This window comes from Cololabis saira, chromosome 12 (genome assembly GCF_033807715.1).
Source record: "Cololabis saira isolate AMF1-May2022 chromosome 12, fColSai1.1, whole genome shotgun sequence".
NCBI classification, from domain to species: Eukaryota; Metazoa; Chordata; class Actinopteri; order Beloniformes; family Belonidae; genus Cololabis; species Cololabis saira.
Window position 1 is genome coordinate 832,426 of NC_084598.1, and position 25,841 is coordinate 858,266.

At 45.5% G+C, this 25,841-nt stretch overlaps 2 protein-coding genes across 5 annotated transcripts in view; both read left to right on the forward strand.

Moving 5' to 3' along the window:
* The window catches only part of kansl2 (KAT8 regulatory NSL complex subunit 2), a 41,423-nt gene extending 20,398 nt beyond the window's left edge, over positions 1-21,025 (forward strand). Inside the window, exons 7-11 of one of the 2 annotated variants that reach the window (XM_061735125.1) lie at positions 311-407; positions 3,424-3,677; positions 9,702-9,905; positions 20,598-20,669; positions 20,812-20,963. In XM_061735125.1, coding sequence (XP_061591109.1) covers positions 311-407; positions 3,424-3,677; positions 9,702-9,905; positions 20,598-20,660 — 618 coding nt within the window. In that variant the 3' untranslated portion in view covers positions 20,661-20,669; positions 20,812-20,963. Of the gene's footprint in view, positions 1-310; positions 408-3,423; positions 3,678-9,701; positions 9,906-20,597; positions 20,670-20,811 lie in introns of both variants that reach the window. The other variant, XM_061735124.1, reaches the window with a different exon arrangement.
* A 4,135-nt stretch (positions 21,026-25,160) lies between these two features.
* The window catches only part of nckap5l (NCK-associated protein 5-like), a 118,096-nt gene continuing 117,415 nt past the window's right edge, over positions 25,161-25,841 (forward strand). For 2 of the 3 annotated variants that reach the window (XM_061735132.1, XM_061735131.1), the window contains exon 1: positions 25,162-25,320. The gene's annotated coding sequence lies outside the window, so the exon portion shown is untranslated. Of the gene's footprint in view, positions 25,321-25,841 lie in introns of all 3 variants that reach the window. The other variant, XM_061735133.1, reaches the window with a different exon arrangement.

Consider the following 25,841-nt stretch of genomic DNA (forward strand, 5'->3'; position numbering starts at 1 on the left):
GTGAATGCACCCTAAATTTAATAATAAGTGGATACAATTCTGTTTCAGGAGTGTCCCTTCATGCACTTCTTTCTATCTGTTGGTTGGTCCATTTATAAAGAAAAAACAAAAAAAAACACATGCATAAAATGAATAAGCCAGACAACTACAGTTGGTTTTATAATTTCTTCTAAAAAGTTTGTGTCGTCCAATAATAGTTTTTTTTTAATTATTTCATATTTGTGGTGTTTTACTGATTTACTGTCATTTTGCTGGCTCTGTTTCATAATACTGATAATGTTACTTATATATGTAATGTCTTCTGTTGCAGCTTCACACCAGGACAGTCAGTGAAAAATGCGTTTCCTTTGTGGAGGGAACCAGATGTACTAATCCTTGCCTTCCCATGGCCCGACACTGTCTTTCACGTATCCTTAACTATATTTCACCATTCTTTTCTCTTTTTTCGGTTATAGTACCATCTGTTTCCAAACAAGATATCCCAGATGCATTTACCGTAGATGACCAAATAGTCGCCCGCGCGCAAATACGCGCCTGTGCTCCTAATGGCGCTTTTGCACTAGTATTACTTCAGCTCGGTTCTACCCGTTTTGCGCTTTCGCACTAGGGCTGAGACGAGTAGAGTCGCTCCAAGTCGATACTTTTTTCTGTAACCATTTCAGTGAGGTTCTGAAAGCGGGCTGAGCAGGGACTTTTTCTGACGTCACCACCTCCTCGCCACCGATTGGTCGAGGGCGGGGACGTCACCACCCTCCGCGCCTCTGATTGGTCGAGGGGCGGGGCCGTCAGACGTTTGAATCAGGAAGCGGGAGTCAGCGCGAGGCGACTCGCGGCGATTTTATTATAAAGCGCAAAACGTCTGTTTGGTGATCCAACTCTGAGGTGCAGATGTTCATAAACCTGGTGGCTGTCGAGAAAAAATTAAAAAAGCGATGTAGACGGGCTGTTTTACTCTCAGCCGCTCCCGGCTCCAGCTGATTTCTCATCAGCGCCGACATGAACAAAGCGGTTGCGCAATCGAGTACGTCACAGCAGCTTCACCCCAACCTGCCCGCTTCTCCCCTGGCAGTGCGAAAACACACGTGTGGGGCCGTGTAAAGCCGCGCCGAGCCGTGCCGGGCTGAGCCGATACTAGTGGGAAAGTGCCATAATAGCCGCCGGGGTCCGAGCCCATTTGGCATAATAAACGCTGGTTCAATTAAACGCCCGGGGGACTACCGGTAATAACCTGGTAATAACAGTGTATTTGCATTGTATTGTGTACAGTATCGTTCATACTGCTCTGATCAGCTCCGTGTGTCGCCGTTACACAGACAAACTGTCTTTGTATATCAGAGCATGTGAGCGGAGTGAAGCGGCGAGAATTTCTGCTCCTCCCTCAAAGTCGCAAAAAAACGCTCCACCCATAACCGCTCAGCGCTCCAGTAACACTGCACCCCGCTCCGCTCCAAAAAATGTTTGCATGCATATAAAATGCACATGTTTACCTGAAGTCTGTGTACTGGAACTCGAGGCCGGTTTTGGGTTCCCACACCCAAACGTGCATCCTGCCCACCCGATCAAAGGTTATGGGGATTCTTTATTATTTATAATTTTATTTTTTTATATATTAAAATCCCAAAATATCTGTACCGTTTCTGATTGGGTGTGTGCACTGCGAATCATTTTTAGACACAACAAAGAACGCGTACCGCAAAAGTTGTGTCTCGGCGGAGGAACCCTTTGTCCCAGCAAAATGAGAAGAGAAAAAAGAGGTTTTCTGAAGAGCAGACAGCGCACAACTGAAGGCTGATTTATGGTTCCGCGTTACACCAACGCAGAGCCTACGGTGCAGGGTACGCCTAGCTGATTTATGGTTCTGCGTTACACCAACGCAGAGCCTACGGTGCAGGTTACGCCGTAAGGCTGATTTATGGTTCCGCGTTACACCAACGCAGAGCCTACGGCGTAGGGTACGCGACGACCCGCACCGTACGTGGAAATGCGCTCTTTCTTTTTTTGCTATTAAAACATGATTTGTAATGTGAATTTGCAAAACTTAAACTACAAATAATAGTTTTTGACGTAACATCAGAGATTGCGCATGCTCTGTGAAAGGATGAGTCAAATCGGGTCGTAGCTGCTTCAACTGTGATTCCTTCACGAGGAGCGACCAGGATTTCAAACACGCTTGATTTTCTTGCGACCTCACGATTCGTGATCGGGAGCTCGTCGTGAGGTGTTGTGTACAGTTTGTACAATTTTTTAGTTCCAGTGGTACTATGGTGATCTCATATGTTCTTTGTAAGTAATGGTCTGGTGCTGCTCATTGCAAAAATAAATAGTAGCCTGTTGCAAATACCCGCCTGGTTCTTATAAACGCCTGGGGTCCAAGTGGATTTAGCATATTAAACACCCGGGCTACTAAATGGTCATCTACAGTATTTGAAATTGGACAAGAACATTTTAAAGCAGTTTAAACCAGATTGTAAGAGTTGGATAGAAACTACTAAACTCAACTCCACTTTCCTCAACTGTAGGTCTGTCTGTTAAATCACTGTTGCAGCAAGAGCTTCCCACTTGTAGCAGCAAATGCAGCATGATGTGAGACCGGGTTAAGGGACAGATTGGGAAGATGGATGATTCTACTTTAATCTTGATGTTTTACGATACAATACCCTGCACAGCTGAACTCTTCATGGAATTACATATTTTCAAAGTAATGTTGCCCCAACCAAGTTACAAGTCTTATATCACAGGTCTCGATTTGGTAGTCACTTCAGACATTAAAAGTTACACAAAATGTCCCCATATTAAAGGCAATAGCTGCCACAGGAACCTAAGACCCTGTGGTCTTCATTGATCAGTCAGAAGAAATGAAAATGCTCTCCCAATCGTTTTCATTTAAACCCAAAACATTTAATGTAGTTTCATTAATGTTTTGTAGTTTAAAGGAAATTAAAGGCATTTCAGTATATTTGTTTAGACCCAGGTTACAACAAATCATCAGGAATTATGTATTTTTAATCTCTTCGCTCTGCATAGGCCAACATGTTCTGACTTTCTTTTTTTTCTTGCAATTTTAGTCCATCTTATTTTTGCTGCTTTTTTTCAACTTGTTTTTATTGTAGCACTTTGAGATTTGATTCAAATATAAAGTGTGTTATAAATAAAATGTATTATTATTATTAAATCATCACAGAAAACTTATACGTGAAATTATAACAGCCTATGTTAAGCCTCTTATAATCAAATTATATTTATATTTCCCAGTCTTGACCATCCAAATGTTTCACAAAACCTTTTCATTGATCAAGATGTTAATTTAGTTATCTTTCAGGTTTATGGTTAGATCACTGTATTTTGTTATTTTACTTTGGTCTTTTGCTTAATGTTTCCTCTGTAGTTGAGTAGTCCAGTTTTCCTTGACAACCCGGGTCTCAGACATCTACCAGGACAACAATCAGGTGCTCTTTAAAATCTGTGCAGGGCTTAAAGATGTTCCATGTAACCACACTGTGCATATGGGTCAGTCGGATGATCCTCGCTGCCCGCTGCACCTCACCCTGCCTCCACCCATGTACCAGCCGGAGCAGGAGCCTCCACAGCAGGAGCAGTTCACCCCTGCAAGCAAAGACATGTATCTGAGCGCAGCGGAGCTCCAGCCCACAGAGAGCCTCCCCCTGGAGTTCAGCGACGTACGTAAACACGGCTTCAATCTCTCCTCTGACTTAAAGGTGGCAGATGATGCCTGGAAAATGTGCAAGAACAGGATGGATTTTAAAGTATACTACCAGAATGCTCAGCCTCTTCATCCTGGCCTCAAGCAAAAACCACATCTCTAGAACACATGAATTTGCAAAAAAAAAATGAAGTGGCTGTCATAGTGCCTGATAGCAGGGTGTGGCATTAATCTGCAGCTAAGCAGCCCCCAGGATGCAGAGGTGAAGCTGAAATAATATATGAAGTATGATGGAACATTGGGCCTGCCACTAGCCATTATTTGGCGATTGGCTAAACCCCCCAAATGACTCAGTTAGACCCTGGTTAGTTCTGTACTGCAGTTCTAGATGAACATTTACCACTGAACTGGAAAAACTTGTTTGTTACATTCAAGTGGTTCCATGAAATATGTCCATTTCTCAAATTCTGCATCAGTGAATTTTTAAGCATCATAATCTATTATGTTCACAAAGTATTGCAGCCGTATAATAATATATACATGAGCTACAGATGATCTCAATCTCACTAGTGCACCCCGAGGTGTGTTCTGAGAGAGATGTGTTTTAATGTAGCTCAGTAGAACATGTGTGATCAGAATCAGCTTTATTGGCCAGGTTCGAACAATGTCCAACAAGGAATTTGACTCCGGTAGTTTCGCTCTCTATGGTATTAAAGGTGTTAAATAAACAAATGAACAATAGACAAATGTGGAATTTCTATGTACAAAATTATAAACATTTTAAGGTGCAGCAGTTTGAGGTAGTGAGAATAAGTATGACCTATTTACAATTTCTACAGACAAGAATTATGCAGAGAATACAAGATAAAAAAATTTAATTTGTACAAAGAGATAAAAAGTGAGAGGGTGCAGCAGAGTGAGGCAGCATGAATATTAAAGAGATTTATATATTGCACATGTTTGGTTACTCTGAGACTGTTATTTGTGAGAGTTCATCAGAGCAACCGCTTGCGGGAAGAAACTGTCTCTGTGTCTGGAGGTTTTAGCGCACAGAGCTCTGTAGCGCCGTCCAGAGGGGAGGAGTTGGAACAGGCAGTGTCCCGGGTGTGAGGGGTCCGCAGAGATTCGACCTGCCCGTTTCCTGGTCCTGGACCGGTACAGGTCGTCGATAGATGGGAGGTTAGTCCCAACTATCCTCTCTGCAGACCTGATTGTCCGTTGCAGTCTGTGCCTGTCTAGTTTGGTGGCTGATCCAAACCAGACAGGGATGGAAGAGCAGAGAACAGACTGGATTATTGCAGTGTAAAAGGTGATCAGCAGCTGCTGTGGCAGGTTAAACTTCCTGAGCTGCCGGAGGAAGTACAACCTCTGCTGCGCCTTCTTCCTGACGGAACTGATGTGGGTGGTCGACTTCAGGTCCCGGGAGATGGTGGACCCCAGGAACTTGAAGGAGTCTGTGGAGGAGACAGTGCTGTTGAGGATGGTGAGGGGGGGGAGTGGCGGTGGATTTTTCCTGAAGTCCACTGTCAACTCCACAGTCTTGAGCGGGTTCAGCTCCAGGTGGTTCCGACTGCACCAGTGGACCAGCTGATCCACCATGATGGTGTACGCGGACTCGTCACCTTCCCGGATCAGGCCGATGACAGTGGTGTCGTCCGCGTACTTCAGGAGCTTCACAGACGAGTCCCCTGAGGTGCAGTCGTTCGTGTAGAGGGAGAAGAGCAGTGGTGAGAGGACGCACCCCTGGGGGGCGCCAGTGCTGATGGTACGGGTGCTGGATGTGATGCTCCCCAGCCTCACCTGTTGCCTCCTGTCACTCAGGAAGCTGGTAATCCACTGACAGGTGGAGGCAGGCACGGTGAGCTGGGTGAGCTTCTGGTGGAGGATTGCGGGTGTGATCGTGTTGAACGCAGAGCTGAAGTCCACAAACAGGATCCTCGCATAAGTCCCTGGGGTGTCGAGATGACGCAGGATGTGATGCAGTCCGATGTTTACTGCATCATCCACCGACCTGTTTGCCCGGTAAGCAAACTGCAGGGGGTCGAGCAGGGAGCCTGTGGTGTTCTTCAGGTGGCTCAACACCAGCCGCTCAAAGGTCTTCATGACCACAGACGTCAGGGTGATGGGTCTGTAGTCATTTAGACCTGTGATGGTGGGTTTCTTCGGGACTGGGATGATGGTGGAGCGTTTGAGGCATGAGGGCACCTCACACAGCTCCAGGGACCGGTTGAAGATCCTTGTGAAGGCGGGAGCCAGCTGCTCGGCGCAGGCTCTCAGGCAGGAGGGGGACACGCTGTCTGGGCCTGGAGCCTTCTTGATCTTCTGCCTTTTGAACAGCCGACGCACGTCTTCCACAGAGATCTTGAGTGCAGGCAGGGTGTCGGGTGGGGGGAGGGGGGTAGACAGAGGTGGGGGGGGGGGTTGGCTGAGGTGAGGTGTGAAAACGTTGGCAGTGGGAGGGGAGGGGGGGATGGTGGAGGTGTGGCCGCAGGGGGGGGGGGGGGGGTGGGGCTGTAGTCGCAGGGAGGGAGGGGGAGGGGGAGGGGGGGGTGGTGGTGATGATGGTAGTAGTGATGATGATGATGATGAGTCGAACCGGCAGTAAAAATTGTTCAGCTGGTTGGCGAGTTTGCGGTTGCCTGCAGGGCGTGAAGCTGGTCTTTTGAACCCCGTGATGTTCTGCAGGCCTCTCCACACAGAAGAGGGGTCAGGGGTGGCAGAGAGGCGATTCTGCAGCCGTTCGCCGTAGGATCGCTTCTCCTTCCTGATTTCTCTCGTTAGTGTGTTTTTGGCCTGCCTGGTTGCAGTCTGTCATTTGATTCCCCATCTCCTTACAGTCCAGCGTTCAACACCAACTTCTAAAATTCCTCCACTCTTGGAACCATTTCTACACAAAGTTGAATCAGCAGTTAGTTAAATTCATGTGATAATTATTTAAATATAAATCGGCAAATGAGATTAACATGAAATCTGTTGTAATGTAATTGTTTGTAGCAGTGTAAATATGCCAGGTCTACACTTTCAGAAATGTGCCAAAAGCAGATGGCTGCATGGAACGTGCACATCTGTGTCTAATCTCTAAATACAAGTGCAGCGTCTTATCACTATTTTCATGGTCAATTTGATTGATTATTGAAATGATTAATTGGATTATGAATTGTGCATTAACATACACAATGTTATTTAGCTATTAGGTTTTAAAATTAGCCTTTGCGCAGGCGGCACACGTTCGAATCCCAACCTGTGGTTCTTTACCGGGTGTCTTGCCTTCTCTCTATCCCAAGTTTCCTGTCTAGCCACTTTCAAAATAAAAAGGCCACTAGAGCCACAAAAAAGTGTGGTTTATTTATCTTGTGTGATGACCAAAATTTCCTTCTGATGAAAAAAAAATACATTTTTATATATATATATATATATATATATATATATATATACATACATATACATACATATGTATGTGTGTGTGTGTGTGTGTGTATATATATATATATATATATATATATATATATATATATATTTAAGATTCCCAGAATATTCACATTTTTTGAGATGGGATATTTGAGTTTTCTTAAGATGTAAGCCATGATCAGCAATATTAAAATAATAAAAGGCTTGCAATATTTCAGTTGATTTGTAATGAATCCAGAATGTATGACATTTTTGTTTTTGTAATTGCATTACAGAAAATCACAATATTCAAATTTTCTGAGACAGTCCTGTATGTTTTACGTGCCGTCCTCCAGTCAGTAATCATAAGGGTACATGTTAATTTCAGTATAGGAAAGACCTGGGGCCTCATGTACAAAGAGTGTGTGGATTTCAACGTGAATCCATGCGTGGAATTCCTGCGTACGCAAAAAAAAATTCAGATGTACAAAACTGCGCGTACGCCCAAATCTAGCAGGTTTTTTTGAACATCACAATCAGCGTGGATTTGAGCGCACATGCAGGAGCACAACACTCCGCCCTGTCTCCTCCCTCAAATACATATGTTTGAATATGATAATGAAGATAATTATTCATTAAAAACTGCTCATCTTAACAAGAAATTTGCAAAAACAGGTAAAACAAATTAAAAAAAACATTGGCTGTGAGCTGGAGACAGTCCTGTCAGAAGTTGAGGCCTGGAAAAAATAATTTATTTGGGGGCATTTCTTCCTATATAAACTGCATTGCATTATGGGTAATATTTGCTTTGTTACACTCTGCTTTTCTTGTTTGTTTTTTAAGAACCGACACCAGAACTTAAGTTGGTGGATGAAAAACGGTTCCTCGTTCAGCTTTACTGTCAGGCGTATTATATACTGACGGATTAAGACCAATATACACGTTTATTGAGTTTTACACATTGTGGATGTCTGCGATCACCTCTCTCATAAGTATAACAATGCGAACAATATACATTTATTTTTTTTTTTTTTTTTTTTTAAAGGTTTTTTTGGGCTCTAGTGGCCCTTTATTGGAGATGCAGACTGGAAAGGGGTAGAGAGAGAGAGAGAACGGGGAAGACACGCAGCAAAGGTGCGCGGGCTGGATTCGAACCCGCGACCGCTGCAGGAGGAGGACTGTAGCCTCAGTATATGGCCCGCTGCTTAACCCACTGCGCCACCGAGCGGCCCAACGAACAATATACATTTATATAATATATTTATATAAACATGAAGCATCACGATCTGATTCCTCCGCTGCAGAAATAAAGACAAGTTGTTCCAACGGGATTATCGAGGTTAAAACGTGAGAAATAAGGAGCAAAGTTTCCTAAAAAGTTGCCTAAACATTCAATAAAAACTTTATCATTGCTGAATCACATCAGTTCGTACCAACCAACCTTTCCGTGACATCTTAGTTTTATTTTAAAAGACAACTCTACGTACTCTGTTCGTCGCTGCAAAATGTATTTTAATGTTTTTCTGTCCAGACACAGTTATGGGATGTTTTAGGATCTGGCTTTAATCTCCAGTACTCGTCCCATACGGTCGTCATGGTGACAGAGATGTCCGACCTGTAGCAGCTCCAGCTGAAAGATCATGTTGGTCTGAACCGGAGCAGCTGGTCCAGTTCAGGGCAGAGATCCAGAAGATCCTCTTGGTACCTAAACCAGCTGATGGTCCAGTCTTAGTCCTGGACCAGCAGATCCAGACTAAACCAGCTGATGGTCCAGTTTTAGTCCTGGACCAGCAGATCCAGACTAAACCAGCTGATGGTCCAGTCTTAGTCCTGGACCAGCAGGTCCAGACTAAACCAGCTGATGGTCCAGTCTTAGTCCTGGACCAGCAGGTCCAGCTAAAACCAGCTGATGGTCCAGTCTTAGTCCTGGACCAGCAGGTCGTGTGATCTGATCATCAGCAAGTTCCTCTAACGGAGCCAAAGCTCCATCAGGATTTGCTGGTTCCATCGTTGATCTCCTTTAGTTGTTTGTTCAGATCATGTGGTTGATTGTGAGATTGTTGCAGCTCCACTCTTGTGTAACTTATCTGGTGATGTGGGGACTGTCATCATGTCCTTCACGTGGTCGTGAACTTATTGTTGACGTCACGTCTCCTCATATTCTGCACTTCACTGCATCACCAGTGAGTGTCGCCAACAGACAAAACCTCAGAAAAGTGCGTGAACCAGCCTTAATGTGTGAGTGACGAACCGCAGTTTTCTACGTTCAGAAAGTGGCGTACGCATGTTTTTTGTGCGCCGCACATTTTTTTACATGAGGCCCCTGATCTTCTGAAAGAGATGAAGTGAAATGCGTAGATCTTTTTTGGTGCAGCCAGTCAAAACGTGCATCTCTATCTTAGAATAATCATGCTAACACCAGTTTTGTGTTGGTGAAACATTTTGACAAGTTCCCAGTGATTGTGTCTGAATTGATGTTTGTTTTGCAGCTCGTGGGTCACTTTTTACCGATCCCAGAACAAAGCTGAAATGCAGTAAAGTACAGATGTAGACAAAATCATTAAAAATGGGTGTGATTTGTCAAAGCATAAATATGTAATGTTTAAAAACAATGATTGGTTTTAGATTGTATTCAATAACGTGTCTTGCACAGGACCTGGATGTGGAAGGGGATGGTATGCAGGGTCCTCCGTCCCCTCTGCAGTTTGACACGGCGCTTGCACTGGAAGACCAGACTATTAGAGCCATCGCTGAGGCCCCGATGGACATCCTGACCGGAGAGGACCCGGATCAGGACCTGGACGCCTCCGGACACGAGCTCTCAGAGAGAGATGTGGATGCCATCATGGATGACCAGGTTAATTTTCAGTTTAGAAATTTGACATCTTGAGTATCTGGAAATTGTCCTAGTGGTGCTGTTGCATTGCCAGACTGCATCAATGTCAAATGATGCAAGATGGATCTAATAAAGTGTATTAACCTGTTTTATTCTAAATAAAATATGACCTTGTCCAGGCAAAAATGTTTTGCTTTTTTTTTTTTTTAAATACATTATCACTGCCAGTAAGATTACTAATATTGGTATCAATACTTTTTCTGTCTCTTGTCTATAGTACTCTCAGTAATGTGAACACCATTATATAATATTGTTTAAGGAAACGGATGTGCAAGGCATTGCTGTTTCCACTGGTTCCTCATGCTACTCGCTGCTTGTCCTCCACTTTCTGATCTTTCTCTTTAGTACAGATGTTTTTGCCAGTAATAGTCGCTTATTACAGCTTTTAAAAAAAGACACTAGCTGCGTCCGAAATTCCAAACTTCCACCCTAATGAGTTTGCAAAAACAGTATGTGAGATTTTTTAGTGCGTCTTAAACATTAGTACGTACACAATAGTATGTACTATCCATACTTGGATTGATACTAGCTACTAGCTAAGGAGAAACTTCCCACAATGCAATGCAGCGGCGTTTGGTTGCTAAGTGCTGCGCAGATACGTATAAGTATATTATTATATAAAATTAATATTATAGTATTATATAATGTCATCTTGTTTCGGCCAGGTAACGGGAAACAGCGGAGCGGTGCTGCTACTGCTGCTGTTACCAGGGTAACAGCTGCTATTGCTGCTGTGACAGGAGTTGTTACCATGGTAACTACTCCCCCTCACAACGGCAGGAAGTGCCGTGTGAGTAGTACGTCCCAATTAATGCATACTACTGACATTTACTCAAAAGTGTGCCAAACTTAAACTTAATTATGGCATCTAATACCTATTTTAACAGGCCTTGAATGCCTTAAAAACAAGCTTTTGATTGTTTTTGCTAAATAAATTAGAAATTCAGCCTCTGATCCATGTCTTCAGCATCCCAGTCTCTAACCTCATTATCTATGCAGGATTCTGAGTGGGCGGGGCTATGATAATCAGTCGGCGGCAGTAGCTCAGGTGGTAGAGCGGGTCGTCCAATGATCGGAAGGTCGGCGGTTTGAATCCCGCTCTGTCCCAGTTTGCTGTCGTAGTGTCCTTGGGCAAGACACTTTACCCACCTTGCCCCGTGTGAATGTGTTTCAATGTGTGTGAATGTTGGTGGTGGTCGGAGGGGCCGTTAGGCGCGATATGGCAGCCACGCTTCCGTCAGTCTGCCCCAGGGCAGCTGTGGCTACAAACGTAGCTTACCACCACCAGTGAGGATGTGTATGAATGAATAATGATCTCTGTAAAGCGCTCTGGCTGTCTTGAAGGGCTCTATATAAATCAAAGTCATTATTATTATTATAATGAGGCTCTGTGCTGATCGGCTGCCTGAATGACGCGATACACCGCTATGGAAAAATGGCGGAAGCTCCGGCCGGCAGAGTTAGTTGTGGGCGTGGTTTCACGCATCGGAGGCCAAACTATGTAAATGCTCCCGTCGTTACGTAACGAAAGGGAGCAGAATCTTATTGGCTCGTAGATCCACATCACACTGGACGGCTCATCCGGGCGGCTGTACAGACACTGCAGAATCTGGTTGTTTCCTCCGTCTCTGAGTTGGCAGGCTAGATGCTTTCCAGAGATCCAGAACATGAACATAAACATAAACCCCGAGCAATTATTATATAAAGAATGGCAGGTAAAAACTCCCATATTGGGAGAAAAGCCTTAAGCCAAACAGTGGCAAGGAAAAACTCCCCTTTAGGAGGGAAGAAACCTTGAGCAGGACCAGGCTCATAAGGGGGGACCCTCCTGCCGAAGGCCAGACTGGGGGAGTCAGGGACGTCAGCAGCACACAGCAGGCAGGTGGAAGCAACAGCGGGATGACCAGAGGTGGGGGGGGGGGCGTCAGCAGCACACAACAGTCGTGTGGAAGCAGCAGCGGGATGACCAGAGGGGGGGGGGGGTGCAGGCAGGCAGAAGCAGCAACAGCAGACATCCACGTAGGCAGGAGGAAGCAGCAACGGGATGACCGGGGGGGGGGGGCGGGAACACAGGCCAGAACGCAGCTCCCGAGGCTCCAGCCTGCAAACATGCACAAAAGAGAAAAGAGGGGGGCCGGCACAAGAAACTACAGGAACGATGGACAAAAATGATAGCTATGAGATATTTATAATAAATAAAAATGGTAATGGAGAAGAGAGGCAGGGAAAAGGAGAGGAGAAGAAGGGTGAGAGGCACCGCCCAGCGGATCATGTCGGCGCCCCCCTGCAGCATAAGCCTATGGCAGCATATCTACCGCGAAGCTATATTTGAGACTAACTATTATAGTTTTGTTCTATAGCTGCAACTATGACTACTGACTCTAACACACTAGAGTTTACACTACCTAGAGATTTACCAACACCAGCTAGAGGTTTACTAAACACTAACTATAGGCTTTACTAAACAGAAAGGTTTTAAGTTTAGTTTTAAAGGTGGAGGTGGTGTCAGCCTCCTTAACCCAGATTGGAAGTTGGTTCCAAAGTAATGGTGCCTGATAGCAGAACGCCCGTCCTCCAAATCTACATTTAGATACTCTAGGAACTACGAGTAAACCTGCACCCTGGGAGCGGAGAGCTCTGCCAGGAACATAAGGCACTATCAAATCTTGTAAATACTACGGAGCTAAGCCGTTTTGGGCTTTATATGCAAGTAATAAAATGTTAAATTGAATTCTGAATTTTACAGGTAGCCAATGGAGCGACGCTAACACTGGAGAGACGTGGTCTCTCCTGCTGATTCCTGTCAGCACTCGTGCTGCTGCATTCTGGATCAGCTGTAGCCTATTCAGCAAATTACTTGGACATCCTGCTAACAACACATTACAGTAATCCAGTCTAGAAGATACAAACGCATGAACTAGTTTTTCTGCATCACTCTGCGAGAGGATTTTCCTAATTTTTGCAATATTACGGAGATGGAAAAACGCTATTTTACAAACCTGATTAACATATGGTTTAAAGAGCAATTTTTTCAAAAATGATACCTGACCTTATGTGAAAATGACTATGTGAGAAGTTAATGTAGGATTTAATATGTTTTACAAGACATAAGGGCATGTATTCAGAGGAAAAAGTGGCTGATTTTAGCCAAGCTCGTACAAACGCTTTATTTTTCGAACACCGCGTCATATGACGTCACACCAGGGAGCAGTCTCCACAGCTGCCTCATCTGACTGCCCAGACCTCGTACACACGTAGCCGGGTATCTGCTAAACCGAAGATATTTTCCTACGTTTGGACCTGTCATCCACATGAAAACGCAAATAAACGAATGTTTAAAAAAACTCCGGGCAAAGTGAAGATTTTTGAAAACTCCGTTTATGTACATGCGTGTAGACAGAGACAGAGAGCAGTTCTGCGTTTTCCAACGTCACATTATGCTCCAAAACAACAACAAATCTGCTCTGAGTCTGACGTCTAACGTGCGATCCAGAACTGCAGATGATCCACCATCTGTCCTCCAAGCTATTTATTAAATAAATGGTCTCTGCTCTTGACACCGTTACACCGACGCGGAGCCTACGCCGTAGGGTACGCGGCGACGCGCAGCAGGGCTGCAGCTGGGCTGCGTCGGTTAACGCGGCAGCTCCGCGGCGGACACCGGGGGGACTCAAGCTCGTTACCCGAGAATGAGGCGCCGCTCCCGGGGAGCTGCGCCGCAGAGGCGGCCCGGAGGCCGGATGACCAGATGATCTACAGGTTTGGAATGCTTACAAATGTGGTCGAAAACGCAGATCTTCGTTTATGTGTGGAAGGTTTTTTTTTTTTTTAACAACGATGTAATGTGGATACTCATTTTTTATAAACGAAGGGGGGGAAATACGGGGAAATATTCTGTTTTAAAAATACCCGGCTATTTCGGATGCTTTTAATCAGAAAAAAGAGAAGATAATAAGCCTGTTTTCTGTTTAGAAAGTACAAACATAGACAGACTACAAGTACTCACCCATTTTTGAGGAGTTACTTTCGGAGTTTCTTTCAGGAGCGCACGGGTGGGTGCTGCAGTGAATAAAGGCGGATTTATGGTTCCGCGTAAAATCGACGGCGTAGCCTACGGTGTAGGGTACGCGGCGCACGCAGCGTTCTGTGCGTCGCCGCGTAACCTACGCCGTAGGGTCTGCGTTGGTGTAACGCGGACCCATAAATCAGCCTTTTAAAAAGCGAGTTTCAGCTGTCAATCAAAAGAACGTGGGGGGCCTAACGGGTTTCGTAATTATAAGGCTGTGGCCTGTCATATTGGTGTGAATACACATTCACAACCTCTTCAGTGTCACAACTAACATTAAGATCCATTATTTTTCCTATTGTTGAATTCACCGCGCTCCCTGATGTCACGTCACTTCCGGTTCAACTTTTTCAGATGCGGAAGTAAAATACTCTCACAAAAACAACTCTGGAGGTCACTGTAGTATATATTTATGCGTATTTCAATGAAAATTCAGTTCCTACATTATTTTCCTACACATTGATTCACAGGGGTCTCCAACCTGCAATATGCTCTTTAAACGACAAATCTTGATCGTAAACAACACCAAGGCTTCTCACAGTTGCACTGGAAGCCATCGCAACACCATCTAGTCCCTTCCTAAGATGCTCTGGACCAAGAATGATAACCTCTTGTTTTATCTGAATTCAGAAGCAAGAAATTTCTGGACATCCAGTCCTTGATGTCCCTAATAATAATAATAATAATAATAATAATAATAATAATAATACCTACGATATACAGGTATTAACAATACGATATAGAGTGAGGGGCGTCTTAAGTTATTTCCAAAGACAGAATACAACCAATCAAGAAGAAGTAACTTTAGTCAGATCCTTAAAGGAGCTGTCTGTAAGAAATGGCCAAAACTGGTACTGCAGTCACTTTCAAAATATTGTTGAGCGGCGTGTACCCTCCCCCTCCTCCCCCCGACCAGAGGTTGCCAGGTAGGCTGCAGAATGCAGCAGGAACGTAGGCTGCCTTGGCTGCGATAATTAGAGCCGAGCTGGCAACCCGGATGCTGAAACAATACTGACTTCGTGATTGGGAGATAGGTGGAGGGTGGAGCTTCAGACCAAAACAAAAAATGACAACATAAACATCAGTTGAGGGCTGCAACTCCTCTTTTTAAACTGGAATATCCTGGCTTGAGTGTTGTTGTCAGTGACATAAGTATTTGAAATGAACATGATTTTTAAATGTCTGTTGACATATCGGGGTCATTTTATGATTCGTTTTATTATTGCTCTTACATACAGCTCCTTTAAATTAAGTACAAATACCAAACGGTAGAAGGTAAAACTACTTGATTTGATTTTTAAATGGATCAATATTTTGGTAAAAGAAAAGAAAAATTTGATAAGAACAAGTAAAAGTACAACCTAAATGACAAGGCCAGACTGAAGTTTTATTGAAATATTTAAACGTGTGTGCTTTGTTGTTCAGTCATTTTATCAGAGATTCTGTAGGATTGGACAACAAGGGACAGACCTTGTGAAGACAGGGAGAGACAGGTGACCCCACCTGGGGCTGGCATTGGTTAGCCCGCCTTGCCAGGAGGATCCACATGTTATCTGGAGATCTGGTCATAAACAGACATAAAGGAAGTGGGCGAGGGCTGGGGTGGAGGACGACTCCTTTACAGACTACAGAGTTTCTGACTTTGGAATGGACAAGGTGAAGAAAAGCCAAACACTGCACAAGAAGCAAATAAAGAACCCGACAAGAAGCTCCAGATCTGCTCTTATGCCTGAAAGAAAATTACTGTTTAATTTTAATCTGTTTAGGGTTTCAAAATGTACCAAGGAAAGAAAATGTGCTTGGTAGAGGGAGAGCTGGGACCTGGCATTGGTCCTAAGAAGTAACTCAAGTCAGTTGAGTGACGGTCAGTGACTGGAGCCAAACCGAAGTTCCCAGGACATTAGCCCCGTGCATCTGCAGCAGTTAGCTCAAGCACAGAGGAAGGTCCTGAAGATGTTGTGCTCTCCGCTCTACGATCCGCCCACTAAAACTCCCAAGGGCCAAACAAGCCACAATTGAACTGGCCTGGAATTTGAAAGACAGCTAGTTGGGAGGTCATGGATGTAGAACAGAGCAGTATCTGGAAAGGATGGACGGTACCGCGGAGAAGAAGCTCCACATGATGGTGGTATTATCTACAGCTATGGAGCATTGAAGTGTGGGCGCATCGTGAGGAAGCAGAAAGCACCAATGGCAGAGGAAAGAGACCGCGCTTGCTGCAACAGAGGAGGCAGTTGGAAAAGGCAGTGGAGGAAAGCCTTGGAACATGAAAAGGAGAGAGTTAAGCCTGAATTATGGTTCTGCGTTAAACCAACGCAGAGCCTACGCCGTGACGCCGTTGCCGTTGCGAACCCTTCGGACTTCTCCGTCACTCCATTTCGCCGCGGTGCAATACCCCCCCAGAGCGCTAGTTGATACTTTGTTTAGCTTCCAGCTTTTCCGGTCAGAGTGAATCAAAGAAATAAGGACAACTATTATGCAAAAAAACAAAACTCACTCACTCACTCACTCATCTTCTCCCGCTTCATCCGTTACCGGGTCGCGGGGGCAGCAGCCTCAGCAGGGATGCCCAGACTTCCCTCACCCCAGACACCTCCTCCAGCTCTTCCGGGGGGAGTCCGAGGCGTTCCCAGGCCAGCCGAGAGACATAGTCTCTCCAGCGTGTCCTGGGTCTTCCCCGGGGTCTCCTCCCGGTGGGACATGCCTGGAACACCTCCCTAGGGAGGCGTCCAGGAGGCATCCGGTACAGATGCCCAAGCCACCTCAGCTGACTCCTCTCAATGTGGAGGAGTAGCGGCTCGACTCCGAGCTCCTCCCGGGTGACCGAACTCCTCACCCTATCTCTAAGGGAGCGTCCAGCCACCCTGCGGAGGAAACTCATCTCGGCCGCTTGTATCCGCGATCTTGTCCTTTCGGTCACTACCCAAAGTTCATGACCATAGGTGAGGGTAGGGGCGTAGATTGACCGGTAAATCGAGAGCTTCGCCTTTCGACTCAGCTCCCTCTTTACCACGACGGTCCCGTACATCGACCGCATTACTGCGGACGCTGCACCGATCCGCCTGTCAATCTCAGGCTCCATTGTTCCCTCACTCGTGAACAAGATCCCGAGATACTTGAACTCCTCCACCTGAGGCAGGACTTCTCCACCCAAAACAAAAAACAAAACAACCCAAAAAAAAAAAAATCACACATACGAAGACCAATCCCAGCCCTCTCGGTCTGCGTTTGGTCGTGGTTACATTTTTTGGGAGGTGCACGTCAGGCTACGGCGTAGCTACGGAGAGACTCCCGCGTAGCCGCGTACCTTACGGTGTAGGCTCTGCGTTGGTTTAACGCGGAACCATAATTCACCTTGAATGTTCTCTATGAAGAGGCAACCGACATATTTGGGGTGAACAGAGAAACTACGGTTGGCTCAGAGGAAGAAAGGACAGGCATCAACTAATTTCTTAAGAGACCCTTTCAAATTGGTGAAATGTCTTCACCAGGAAGACTGGTACTGTGAAGAGCACGAAGCACAACTCGGAGGAAAACCTGGGGAAATGAAACAGTCCTTCAATAGAGCATCCAGAGCACCTAATGGATGTGAGCCCTCCTAAATGAGAGGACTAACACGGACCAGAGCAGGATCAGCCCCAGGGCCCGACGCTTTCTCCTACCAGATATATGACAACGCCCCTGTTGCACAGAGCAGGGGTAGTACTGATACCAAAAGAGCAGGATTCCATCCACATCAGCCAATTCCAGCCTATCAGTCTCCTCAATGTTGAAGAAAGGATCCTCAGCATTATATTCCAAAGGTTGACTAGTTACTTGGAAGAAAACAAACTTGTGGAATCAACTGTACAAAAAGCTGGGATTCTGGGATTGTGGAGCTGTCTAGAGCAGGGGTTCTTAACCTTTCTGACCTTGGGGCCCAATTTTTTCAGTACAGAGTGGCCCAGGGCCCATTAAATATTAACACTGTATAGCAGGGGTATTCAACTAAAACTTTAAAAACATCATCATTATATATATATATATATATATATATATATATATATATATATATATATATATATATATACAGTATATATACTGTATGTATATATATATATATATATATATATATATATATATATATATATATATATATATAGGGCTGCAACTAACAACTATTATAATAGTCGACTAGTCACCGACTATTGAAACGATTAGTCGACTAATCGGATAATTAGTAATTTTTTCCTAAATTTAGTATGTTGCCTTAATTATGTGGCAAATGATAATAAACACAAGAAAGATGAGTACTTCAATGAAAAATACAGGACTGTCTCAGAAAATTTGAATATTGTGATAAAGTCCTTTATTTTCTGTAATGCAAAAATGTCATACATTCTGGATTCATTACAAATCAACTGAAATATTGCAAGCCTTTTATTATTTTAATATTGCTGATCATGGTTTACAGCTTAGGAAAACTCAAATATCCTATCTCAAAAAATTTGAATATTCTGGGAATCTTAATCTTAAACTGTAAGCCACAATCAGCAATATTAAAATAATAAAACGCTTGCAATATTTCAGTTGATTTGTAATGAATCCAGAGTGTATGACATTTTTTTTTTTTTTTAATTGCATTACAGAAAATAAAGAACTTTTATCACAACATTCTAATTTTCTGAGACAGTCCTGTAGATATGTTATTCAACTTTGCCGCTGTTCATACAAAAAGTTAATAAAATGTCCTATCTAAAACCAAGGACAGACACAGTGATCAGTCAGACATAAATCCATAAATAAATAAACCTCTGTCCATTATTTTTCATTTTTTAAGGACAGGCTGTTATATAAAAAATAAAATAAAACAACTCATATTTTTTCTCCATCAAGTGGGTGAAATGGGTTCTGGATGGCAGGACGTTCTCTGGGTTGAACTGGTGTATCATCCGTGAAACCCGTCACCATCAACATGGAGAGCTGCTCATATCACAGATCAGCATCTATTGACTCAGTGAGGGCAGTCTGCTTCTTTTGCAGAAAGGGGTCCATGGTGGCTCTTCTCTGGACGTGCTCCGTGATAAGCAAGGTCAGCTTTGCAAACCTTGCAAGTCATCTTTTTATTCACCGTATCCAGGCTAAAAGGTTCCCAAACTTTTGAAGTTCTGTTACATGCAGCTGCTACAGGACGGGACGCCGTCATTTGTGTCTACCCGCTACCGCTCGGCAGAGACGCTATCGCGCATGCGCGACTCTCTGCAGAGATTGTATTAAAGTGAGATGCCTCACTCCATTGGAAAAACACGTCTGGCGACAATTGTCGACAATGGAATTAATTGTTGCTATGCAGTCTTGCGGCCCTCGCGGCCCACATGTACAAAACAGAATTCTTTTTACGGCCCTCTAGGTGGCGCTCTGGTTAAGAATCACTGGTCTAGAGCACACCAGCATGAGCTGTTCAAATCCAGCTGCTCTAAAGTGAAGAGTGACGTACACGTGGTCGTACTAGATCTCCAAAATGCTTTTGGTTCAGTTCTACAGCATCCTAGAGACCGCCTTCAACTTCTTCAGAGTACTAAGCCCATCACAAAGTTCTCTTTCCAATACCTGCAGCTTTGCTTCACCACCATGCAGCAGAGCCAACACATTGGAATCACGGCTGCATCATCCCTCCTCTGGCCTTCACTATGGCAACAGAGGGGATGATCACAGCTTCAAAATGGGTGGTGGGTGGAAAGTGGCTGGAATCTGGAGTCCAACTGACACCAATCAGACCTTTTATGGATGACATAACCGCCCGGACCACAACATGCCTGCTGCATCAGCTTCAGGAGAACAGTGCCTGGGCTAACACTTACTGTGCTGACATGGTGTGGAGGAACGATTAAGTAAATTATCACTCATCTCACACTGATGGCACTTTTCCACTAGCACCTACTCGGCTCTACTCATCTCAACTCGGCCTGGTTTCTTTTCCATAACAATTCAGCACCTGGAGAAGTAGGAGGTTGGAGCAAAGCTGCTGTGACGTGTTTGATTGTGTGGTCCTGGATCAGGAAACAGACTTTTGCACTGTCATTGCTGGTGGAATAAAAATTATTGGTTTAATTAAAATTAAATCAGTCACTCTTTCGCTGATTTCCTCCTCCTGACTCAGACGTCTGACTCCAACCCCCCGACCAATCGGTGGCCTGTAGTGTGATGATGTCAGATACAGCCGACTCAGCAGCTTAGAACCTCGGCAGAATAGTTACAGAAAAGTATCTACTCGACACGTTAGACCCCTGGTGGAGAAGAACCAAACTGAGGCGAGTCGGGCTGAGTAGGTGCTAGTGGAAAAGCACCATGAGTGGCTGACTGTTTCCTTACTTCATAATTGCTTTCTGTGGTGAGAATGGATGTAGTGAAAGTATGTTGTCTTTCAGGAGCTCCACAGCCTCATCATCAACATGTTCAAAGTCAAGTCACACAGTTTGAACAAACAGTCAAACCAAATGAGCATATGATTGTAAATATTGACTTGACTTCAAAATGTTAAATTGTGATTAAGATTTTGGACATGATTTAAAAAAATAATGTATTGTTTGTGTGAATGTATTTTTAAGAGTGAATTCAGCATACAACAGCCTCAAACTGCAGACCTCGCCAAAGGAACTCAACAACAATAAAGACCCCTGGTAGTTAATAGCCAGTTTTTTACACTTGACAGAAATGTCTTCTTTGATTGTCCAAATTGTGTATTAAACAAAGCCAAAGATTTTTAGTACTAAACAAAAAAACAAAGAAAAAAAATGCTTGAACTTGTGTTCTCCCACCTAGGTGGTGTCAGAGGTGGCTGGAGGGGAAGAGGATTCCAGCGACAGTTTGATTCCAGACACCAGCACTGCTGCAGCAGACGCTCCTCCATGACCTTGCTCCTTCATGTCTCATTAGAATCCCAACTGAATCACAGTGTCATATGGTGCTCTGATCAGACCAGGCAGGAGAAAAATAAAAATAATATTTTAGAGGAAGATTTTTTTTCATTATGCACTTCAAGAAAAAAGTTGAAATGTTGAGAAAAAAGTCATGATTAGATGTTTTTGTTGGGGTGGGGAGGGGAGGGAGACTATGAGGAACAGGACTAATAATGAAGCTCGTATCCGTGCAGCGTGTGTCTCCAGAGTCCCATTCCTCTGCAGAACAGAGATGACTGTTGCTCCCTAAAATGCCAGATTTGCATGTAAGTCAGACAAGTTACGGCATTCCATAGTTTGTACAGTACAAGCTGAACTACACCAAACATGTTTGCTGCGTTTGCATGAGCTGCTTGCTGCAGTTCACAACAGGAGACCTTTTTTCCCTGGAGGTCTGTTTATTTTTCTCTGTAATCACCATTTCTTTACCACTTTGTCCATTTTAAGTACAAGCGAAAGTATGGTATTTTAGGAGTGACATGAAAGAAATTACTACATTTAATTTCTACAAAAGCTTACAAAGAGTCACTCTTAAAATGGAGATTACTTCCTGTAGCAAGCTTGTTGCCACTGGGGCCGACCGACAGGACAGAGGACACAGGGTTTAGTGCAGGAACTCCTTTATTCAATCACACCGCCACACGTGCACCAGCAGAACCTTCTCCCAGCAGACCTCTGGCTGGTGTGCAGCCACTTCTTATGTAGCCAGGCAGGATGGAGAGGTTGATGGGCACAGGTGTGCCCAATCGGCTGAGTGGCAGCTCCTCCACCCTGCCACACTTCCATTTAGAAAAAAACAACAGTTTTTTCTTTTTTTCTTGTCAAACTATGAGAAAAAATGCACATTTGTTGTACTTCTGTTTGTCATGTGGACTTCTTCTTATTTTTTGTATTTCTTATGTCAGTTGCGTTAAACTCTCTTGTCGTGGATCTGCTCATGGTCAGTAAAAAAGATCCATTCAACCGTAAATAAACCCTTGTGAAAACTCCTGCCTCATCGAGGTTTGGCCCGACTGGTCGGGTATGGAGCTAGAATAGTGTCATAATTCGCAAATGCACACACCGTTTCACAAATGCACAGGACAAAATTCACAAATGCACACACCGATCCGCAAATGCACACACCGTTTCACAAATGCACAGGACAAGTTTCACAAATGCACAGAACAATTCACACGTGCGTAGAACAAGATACACACATTTATTTTTGACGCACACACAAATATAACCTGAATTACAAACAGTGAGCTGCGCTGGATTTGTGTGTGACTTTTGAGACTCCCATGACGTGACTCGATCCACAAATCTGTTTTTTTTTTTAACACAGAAGGATCTGCAACCAATCAGATATCTTCCTTTGTTTCAGCCAATCATAAGAGTGCACCCAACATCGGGGGCGATTTACTCTAAACCAATCAGATTAAAGGGGCGGATACACCTGCTGTTTGAACTGCGTTAGCGCCGTTCGCTTAGAAAAGTGATTAATATTTGGAGTTGGTGGAGTAAAGATAAATAAACCAGACAGCAACACGGGATGGAGAGGAGATCACTGCTCTGCTTTTCTTGTGATCTCGGTGAAGAAAACAGCGCCATCAGAGATGGTTTGTCAGGCCGTTCAACCAGAGCCGTCTGGAGACTGCAGGTCTTAGTCCTGCCGATGCAGCAACTGATGATGAGAAACAGCAGAGATATTTCTGTATTTGAACTACAGGTGTCTTTCAGGAGAACGAGCCTGTTGTCAAATAACGGGGGCGAATATACTTGCTGTTCAGAACGCGACCTGCAGTTCTGGCTCTGGCCACTAGCGGCGCTGGTCCCGGTCAGACACCAGCTGACCACAGTGACCAGACGTGGAGGTCGGAAACAAGCAGCTGTTATCCTCACATTCACGCCACCACACAGAGACAAACATGTCAAAACAGCGGTGGCAGATCAACACATTCCCGGTGCAGATAGAGTCGTGCTCGTGGGAAGATGCAGCGGTGATGGTTCTGGTGGGGGGTTTAGTCCACCGATCATCAAACATCTGAGCTGGATACAGAGGTTCTTCGTTTATCAGTCGACTGATACCGACTTTACTCCAGATATTTCGTTATTTAATCTCCTGACGACATGCGCGTGCTGCTCCACCTGCCTGCTGCTCGTCCTGGTCAGGTAGAAGGATGACGGCCAGCTCTCTGCTGCGGTCCGTCTGGTTCTGAGCTGAATCAGCGGGACAATCCCATGTAACACGTCATCAAACCAAACGGAGCAAATACATAAATATCTCTGCTGTTTCTCATCATCAGTTGCTGCATCGGCAGGACTAAGACCTGCAGTCTCCAGACGGCTCTGGTTGAACGGCCCGACAAACCATCTCTGATGGCGCTGTTTTCTTCACCGAGATCACATGAAAAGCAGAGCAGTGATCTCCTCTCCATCCCGTGTTGCTGTCTGGTTTATTTATCTTTACTCCACCAACTCCAAATATTAATCACTTTTCTAAGCGAACAGCGCTAACGCAGTTCAAACAGCAGGTGTATCCGCCCCTTTAATCTGATTGGTTTATGAGTAAATCGTCCCCCACGTCGGGTGCGCTCTTATGATTGGCTGAAACAAAGGAAGATATCTGATAGACCCTTTTTGTGTTTGTAAACAATGATGACGTAAAACCTATGCGCGCGCATTTTGGCAACAGAAGACGGCGGAGATAAACAGCGTGTCAAGCTCTGCAAGGGGATTATCAACTAAAGATCACGAATGTTACCTTAACAAGTTGACTTTGACAAATGGTGTCCGACTTCCAGATCCGTGTTCTATTAATGAGTGGGTTGAAGACGTTAGCAAGTGGCCAAATGGGTTGTCGTCCCAGGGCGGTCCCTCCCCCCTCCCCGCGGAGCTTCCAACCCGGACTGAGAGGGTCATGAGCGGCCAGCGGATCCCCGAGCTCCCGGAGCGGCTCCTGGAGGATCGGGACCGGCTCCTGGAGGATCGGGACCGGCTCCTGGAGGTTCTGGAGGATCGGGACCGGCTCCCGGAGGTTCTGGTGGATCGGGACCGGCTCCTGGAGCTCCTGGAGGATCGGGACCGGCTCCTGGAGCTCCTGGAGGATCGGGACCGGCTCCTGGAGGTTCTGGTGGATCGGGACCGGCTCCCGGAGGTTCTGGTGGATCGGGACCGGCTCCTGGAGGTTCTGGAGGATCGGGACCGGCTCCCGGAGGTTCTGGTGGATCGGGACCGGCTCCTGGAGGTTCTGGAGGATCGGGACCGGCTCCTGGAGCTCCCGGAGGATCCGGAGCGGCTCTGGCCGGCCCTGGAGAGCCTGCGGCGGCGGGCGGAGCGGGTGTGCGGGGTCCCCGGGGCCGGGGCGGTCCCTCCCCCCTCACCGCGGAGCTGCGGATCCTCCAACCCGGACTGAGAGGGTCATGAGCGGCCAGCGGATCCTCGAGCTTCCGGAGCGGCTCCTGGAGGATCCGGAGCGGCTCCTGGAGGTTCTGGTGGATCGGGAGCGGCTCCGGCCGGGTGTGCGGGGTTCCCGGGAACCCCCCCGGGTCCGGGGACCCCGCCAGCTTCTCCGACCGCTTCCTCCTCAAGTTCCTGCGGGCCAGAGACTTCGATGTCCCGTTGTCCCTGAAGGTACGAGCCGCCGCAGGAGCACCGGTTGCTCTGAAATGGTCGTGATCCTGTCTGAATCCTATAAAACTTCAGTCCGCCGGTGGAATAGCGATTCGTACAACCGTATACGCAACAACCAGACATGTTGATGCTGGGAACAGTTTGTTAAATGCCTGCTAACCAGTTGTTTCAGTCAGAACTGCAGGATAACAACACCACTTCCGTTGCCAAAATGCGCGCGCAACATTATATGACGTAGGCTGAAAAAGGGTCTATTGGTTGCAGATCCTTCCGTGTTAAAAAAAAACGTATTTGTGGATCGAGTCACGTCAGGGGAGTCTCAAAAGTCACACACAAATCCAGCGCAGCTCACAGACAAAAAAACCTTTGTAATTCAGGTTATATTTGTGTGTGTATCAAAAATACATTTGTGTAGGCTATCTTGTTCTACGCACGTGTGAATTGTTCTGTGCATTTGTGAAACTTGTCCTGTGCATTTGTGAAACGGTGTGTGCATTTGTGAATTTTGTCCTGTGCATTTGTGAAACGGTGTGTGCATTTGCGAATTATGAGACTACTCTAGCTCCATAGTTGGGCTGCAGCACCAGGGAGAGAGGGGACCAGGGCCGGGCCGGCGGGCCATGACATCACTCCTCCTCCTCCGACTCAAACACGTCGCAGGAGGAGGAGCGGCCCCAGCGAGCCGCCGTACAGCGGGATGAGCTGAGGAGTGCGTGTAACACCATGGGACGCGCCGCGCGGCTCTCCGTCGAATGAGGTGAGTTTAACAGTTTAACAGCCGTGAAAGGGCGTGTGTGGTCGAGGCGGCCGGGGACGGGGACGGGTGTGCGCATGTCGGATGCTGCAGCCAGACATTGCTATGATTTTCAGAGTTGTATAAGAAAAACGTTCCACCCCCCACCCAGAACACCGGTGTTCTGCCAATTTCTGCTACCTGCCGTGAAATGCTTCTTTGTGATTCTGCGCATGCGCACAGTCGATTTTCAAAGTTTGATTGCCACGCTAAATGGATAATATGGGATGTTGAGTATTTGATCTTTCAAAATACACTACCCATGACATGAATTGCATTACACTTTTTGAACATTATACGATAAAGAGAAAGCAGGTCATTAAGAACATTCTTATTTACAATGACGGTCTAGCAAGCGGCAAGGACCACTTGGGGGAAAGGAAGTGGTTTAGGGAGTAAAACACAGTAAAATTGTAGCTGTACAAAGGTAGAAAACCATTAGGTAGCATTTTTTGGCAAAGCAGCAAAAAATGTCAGAACACCGG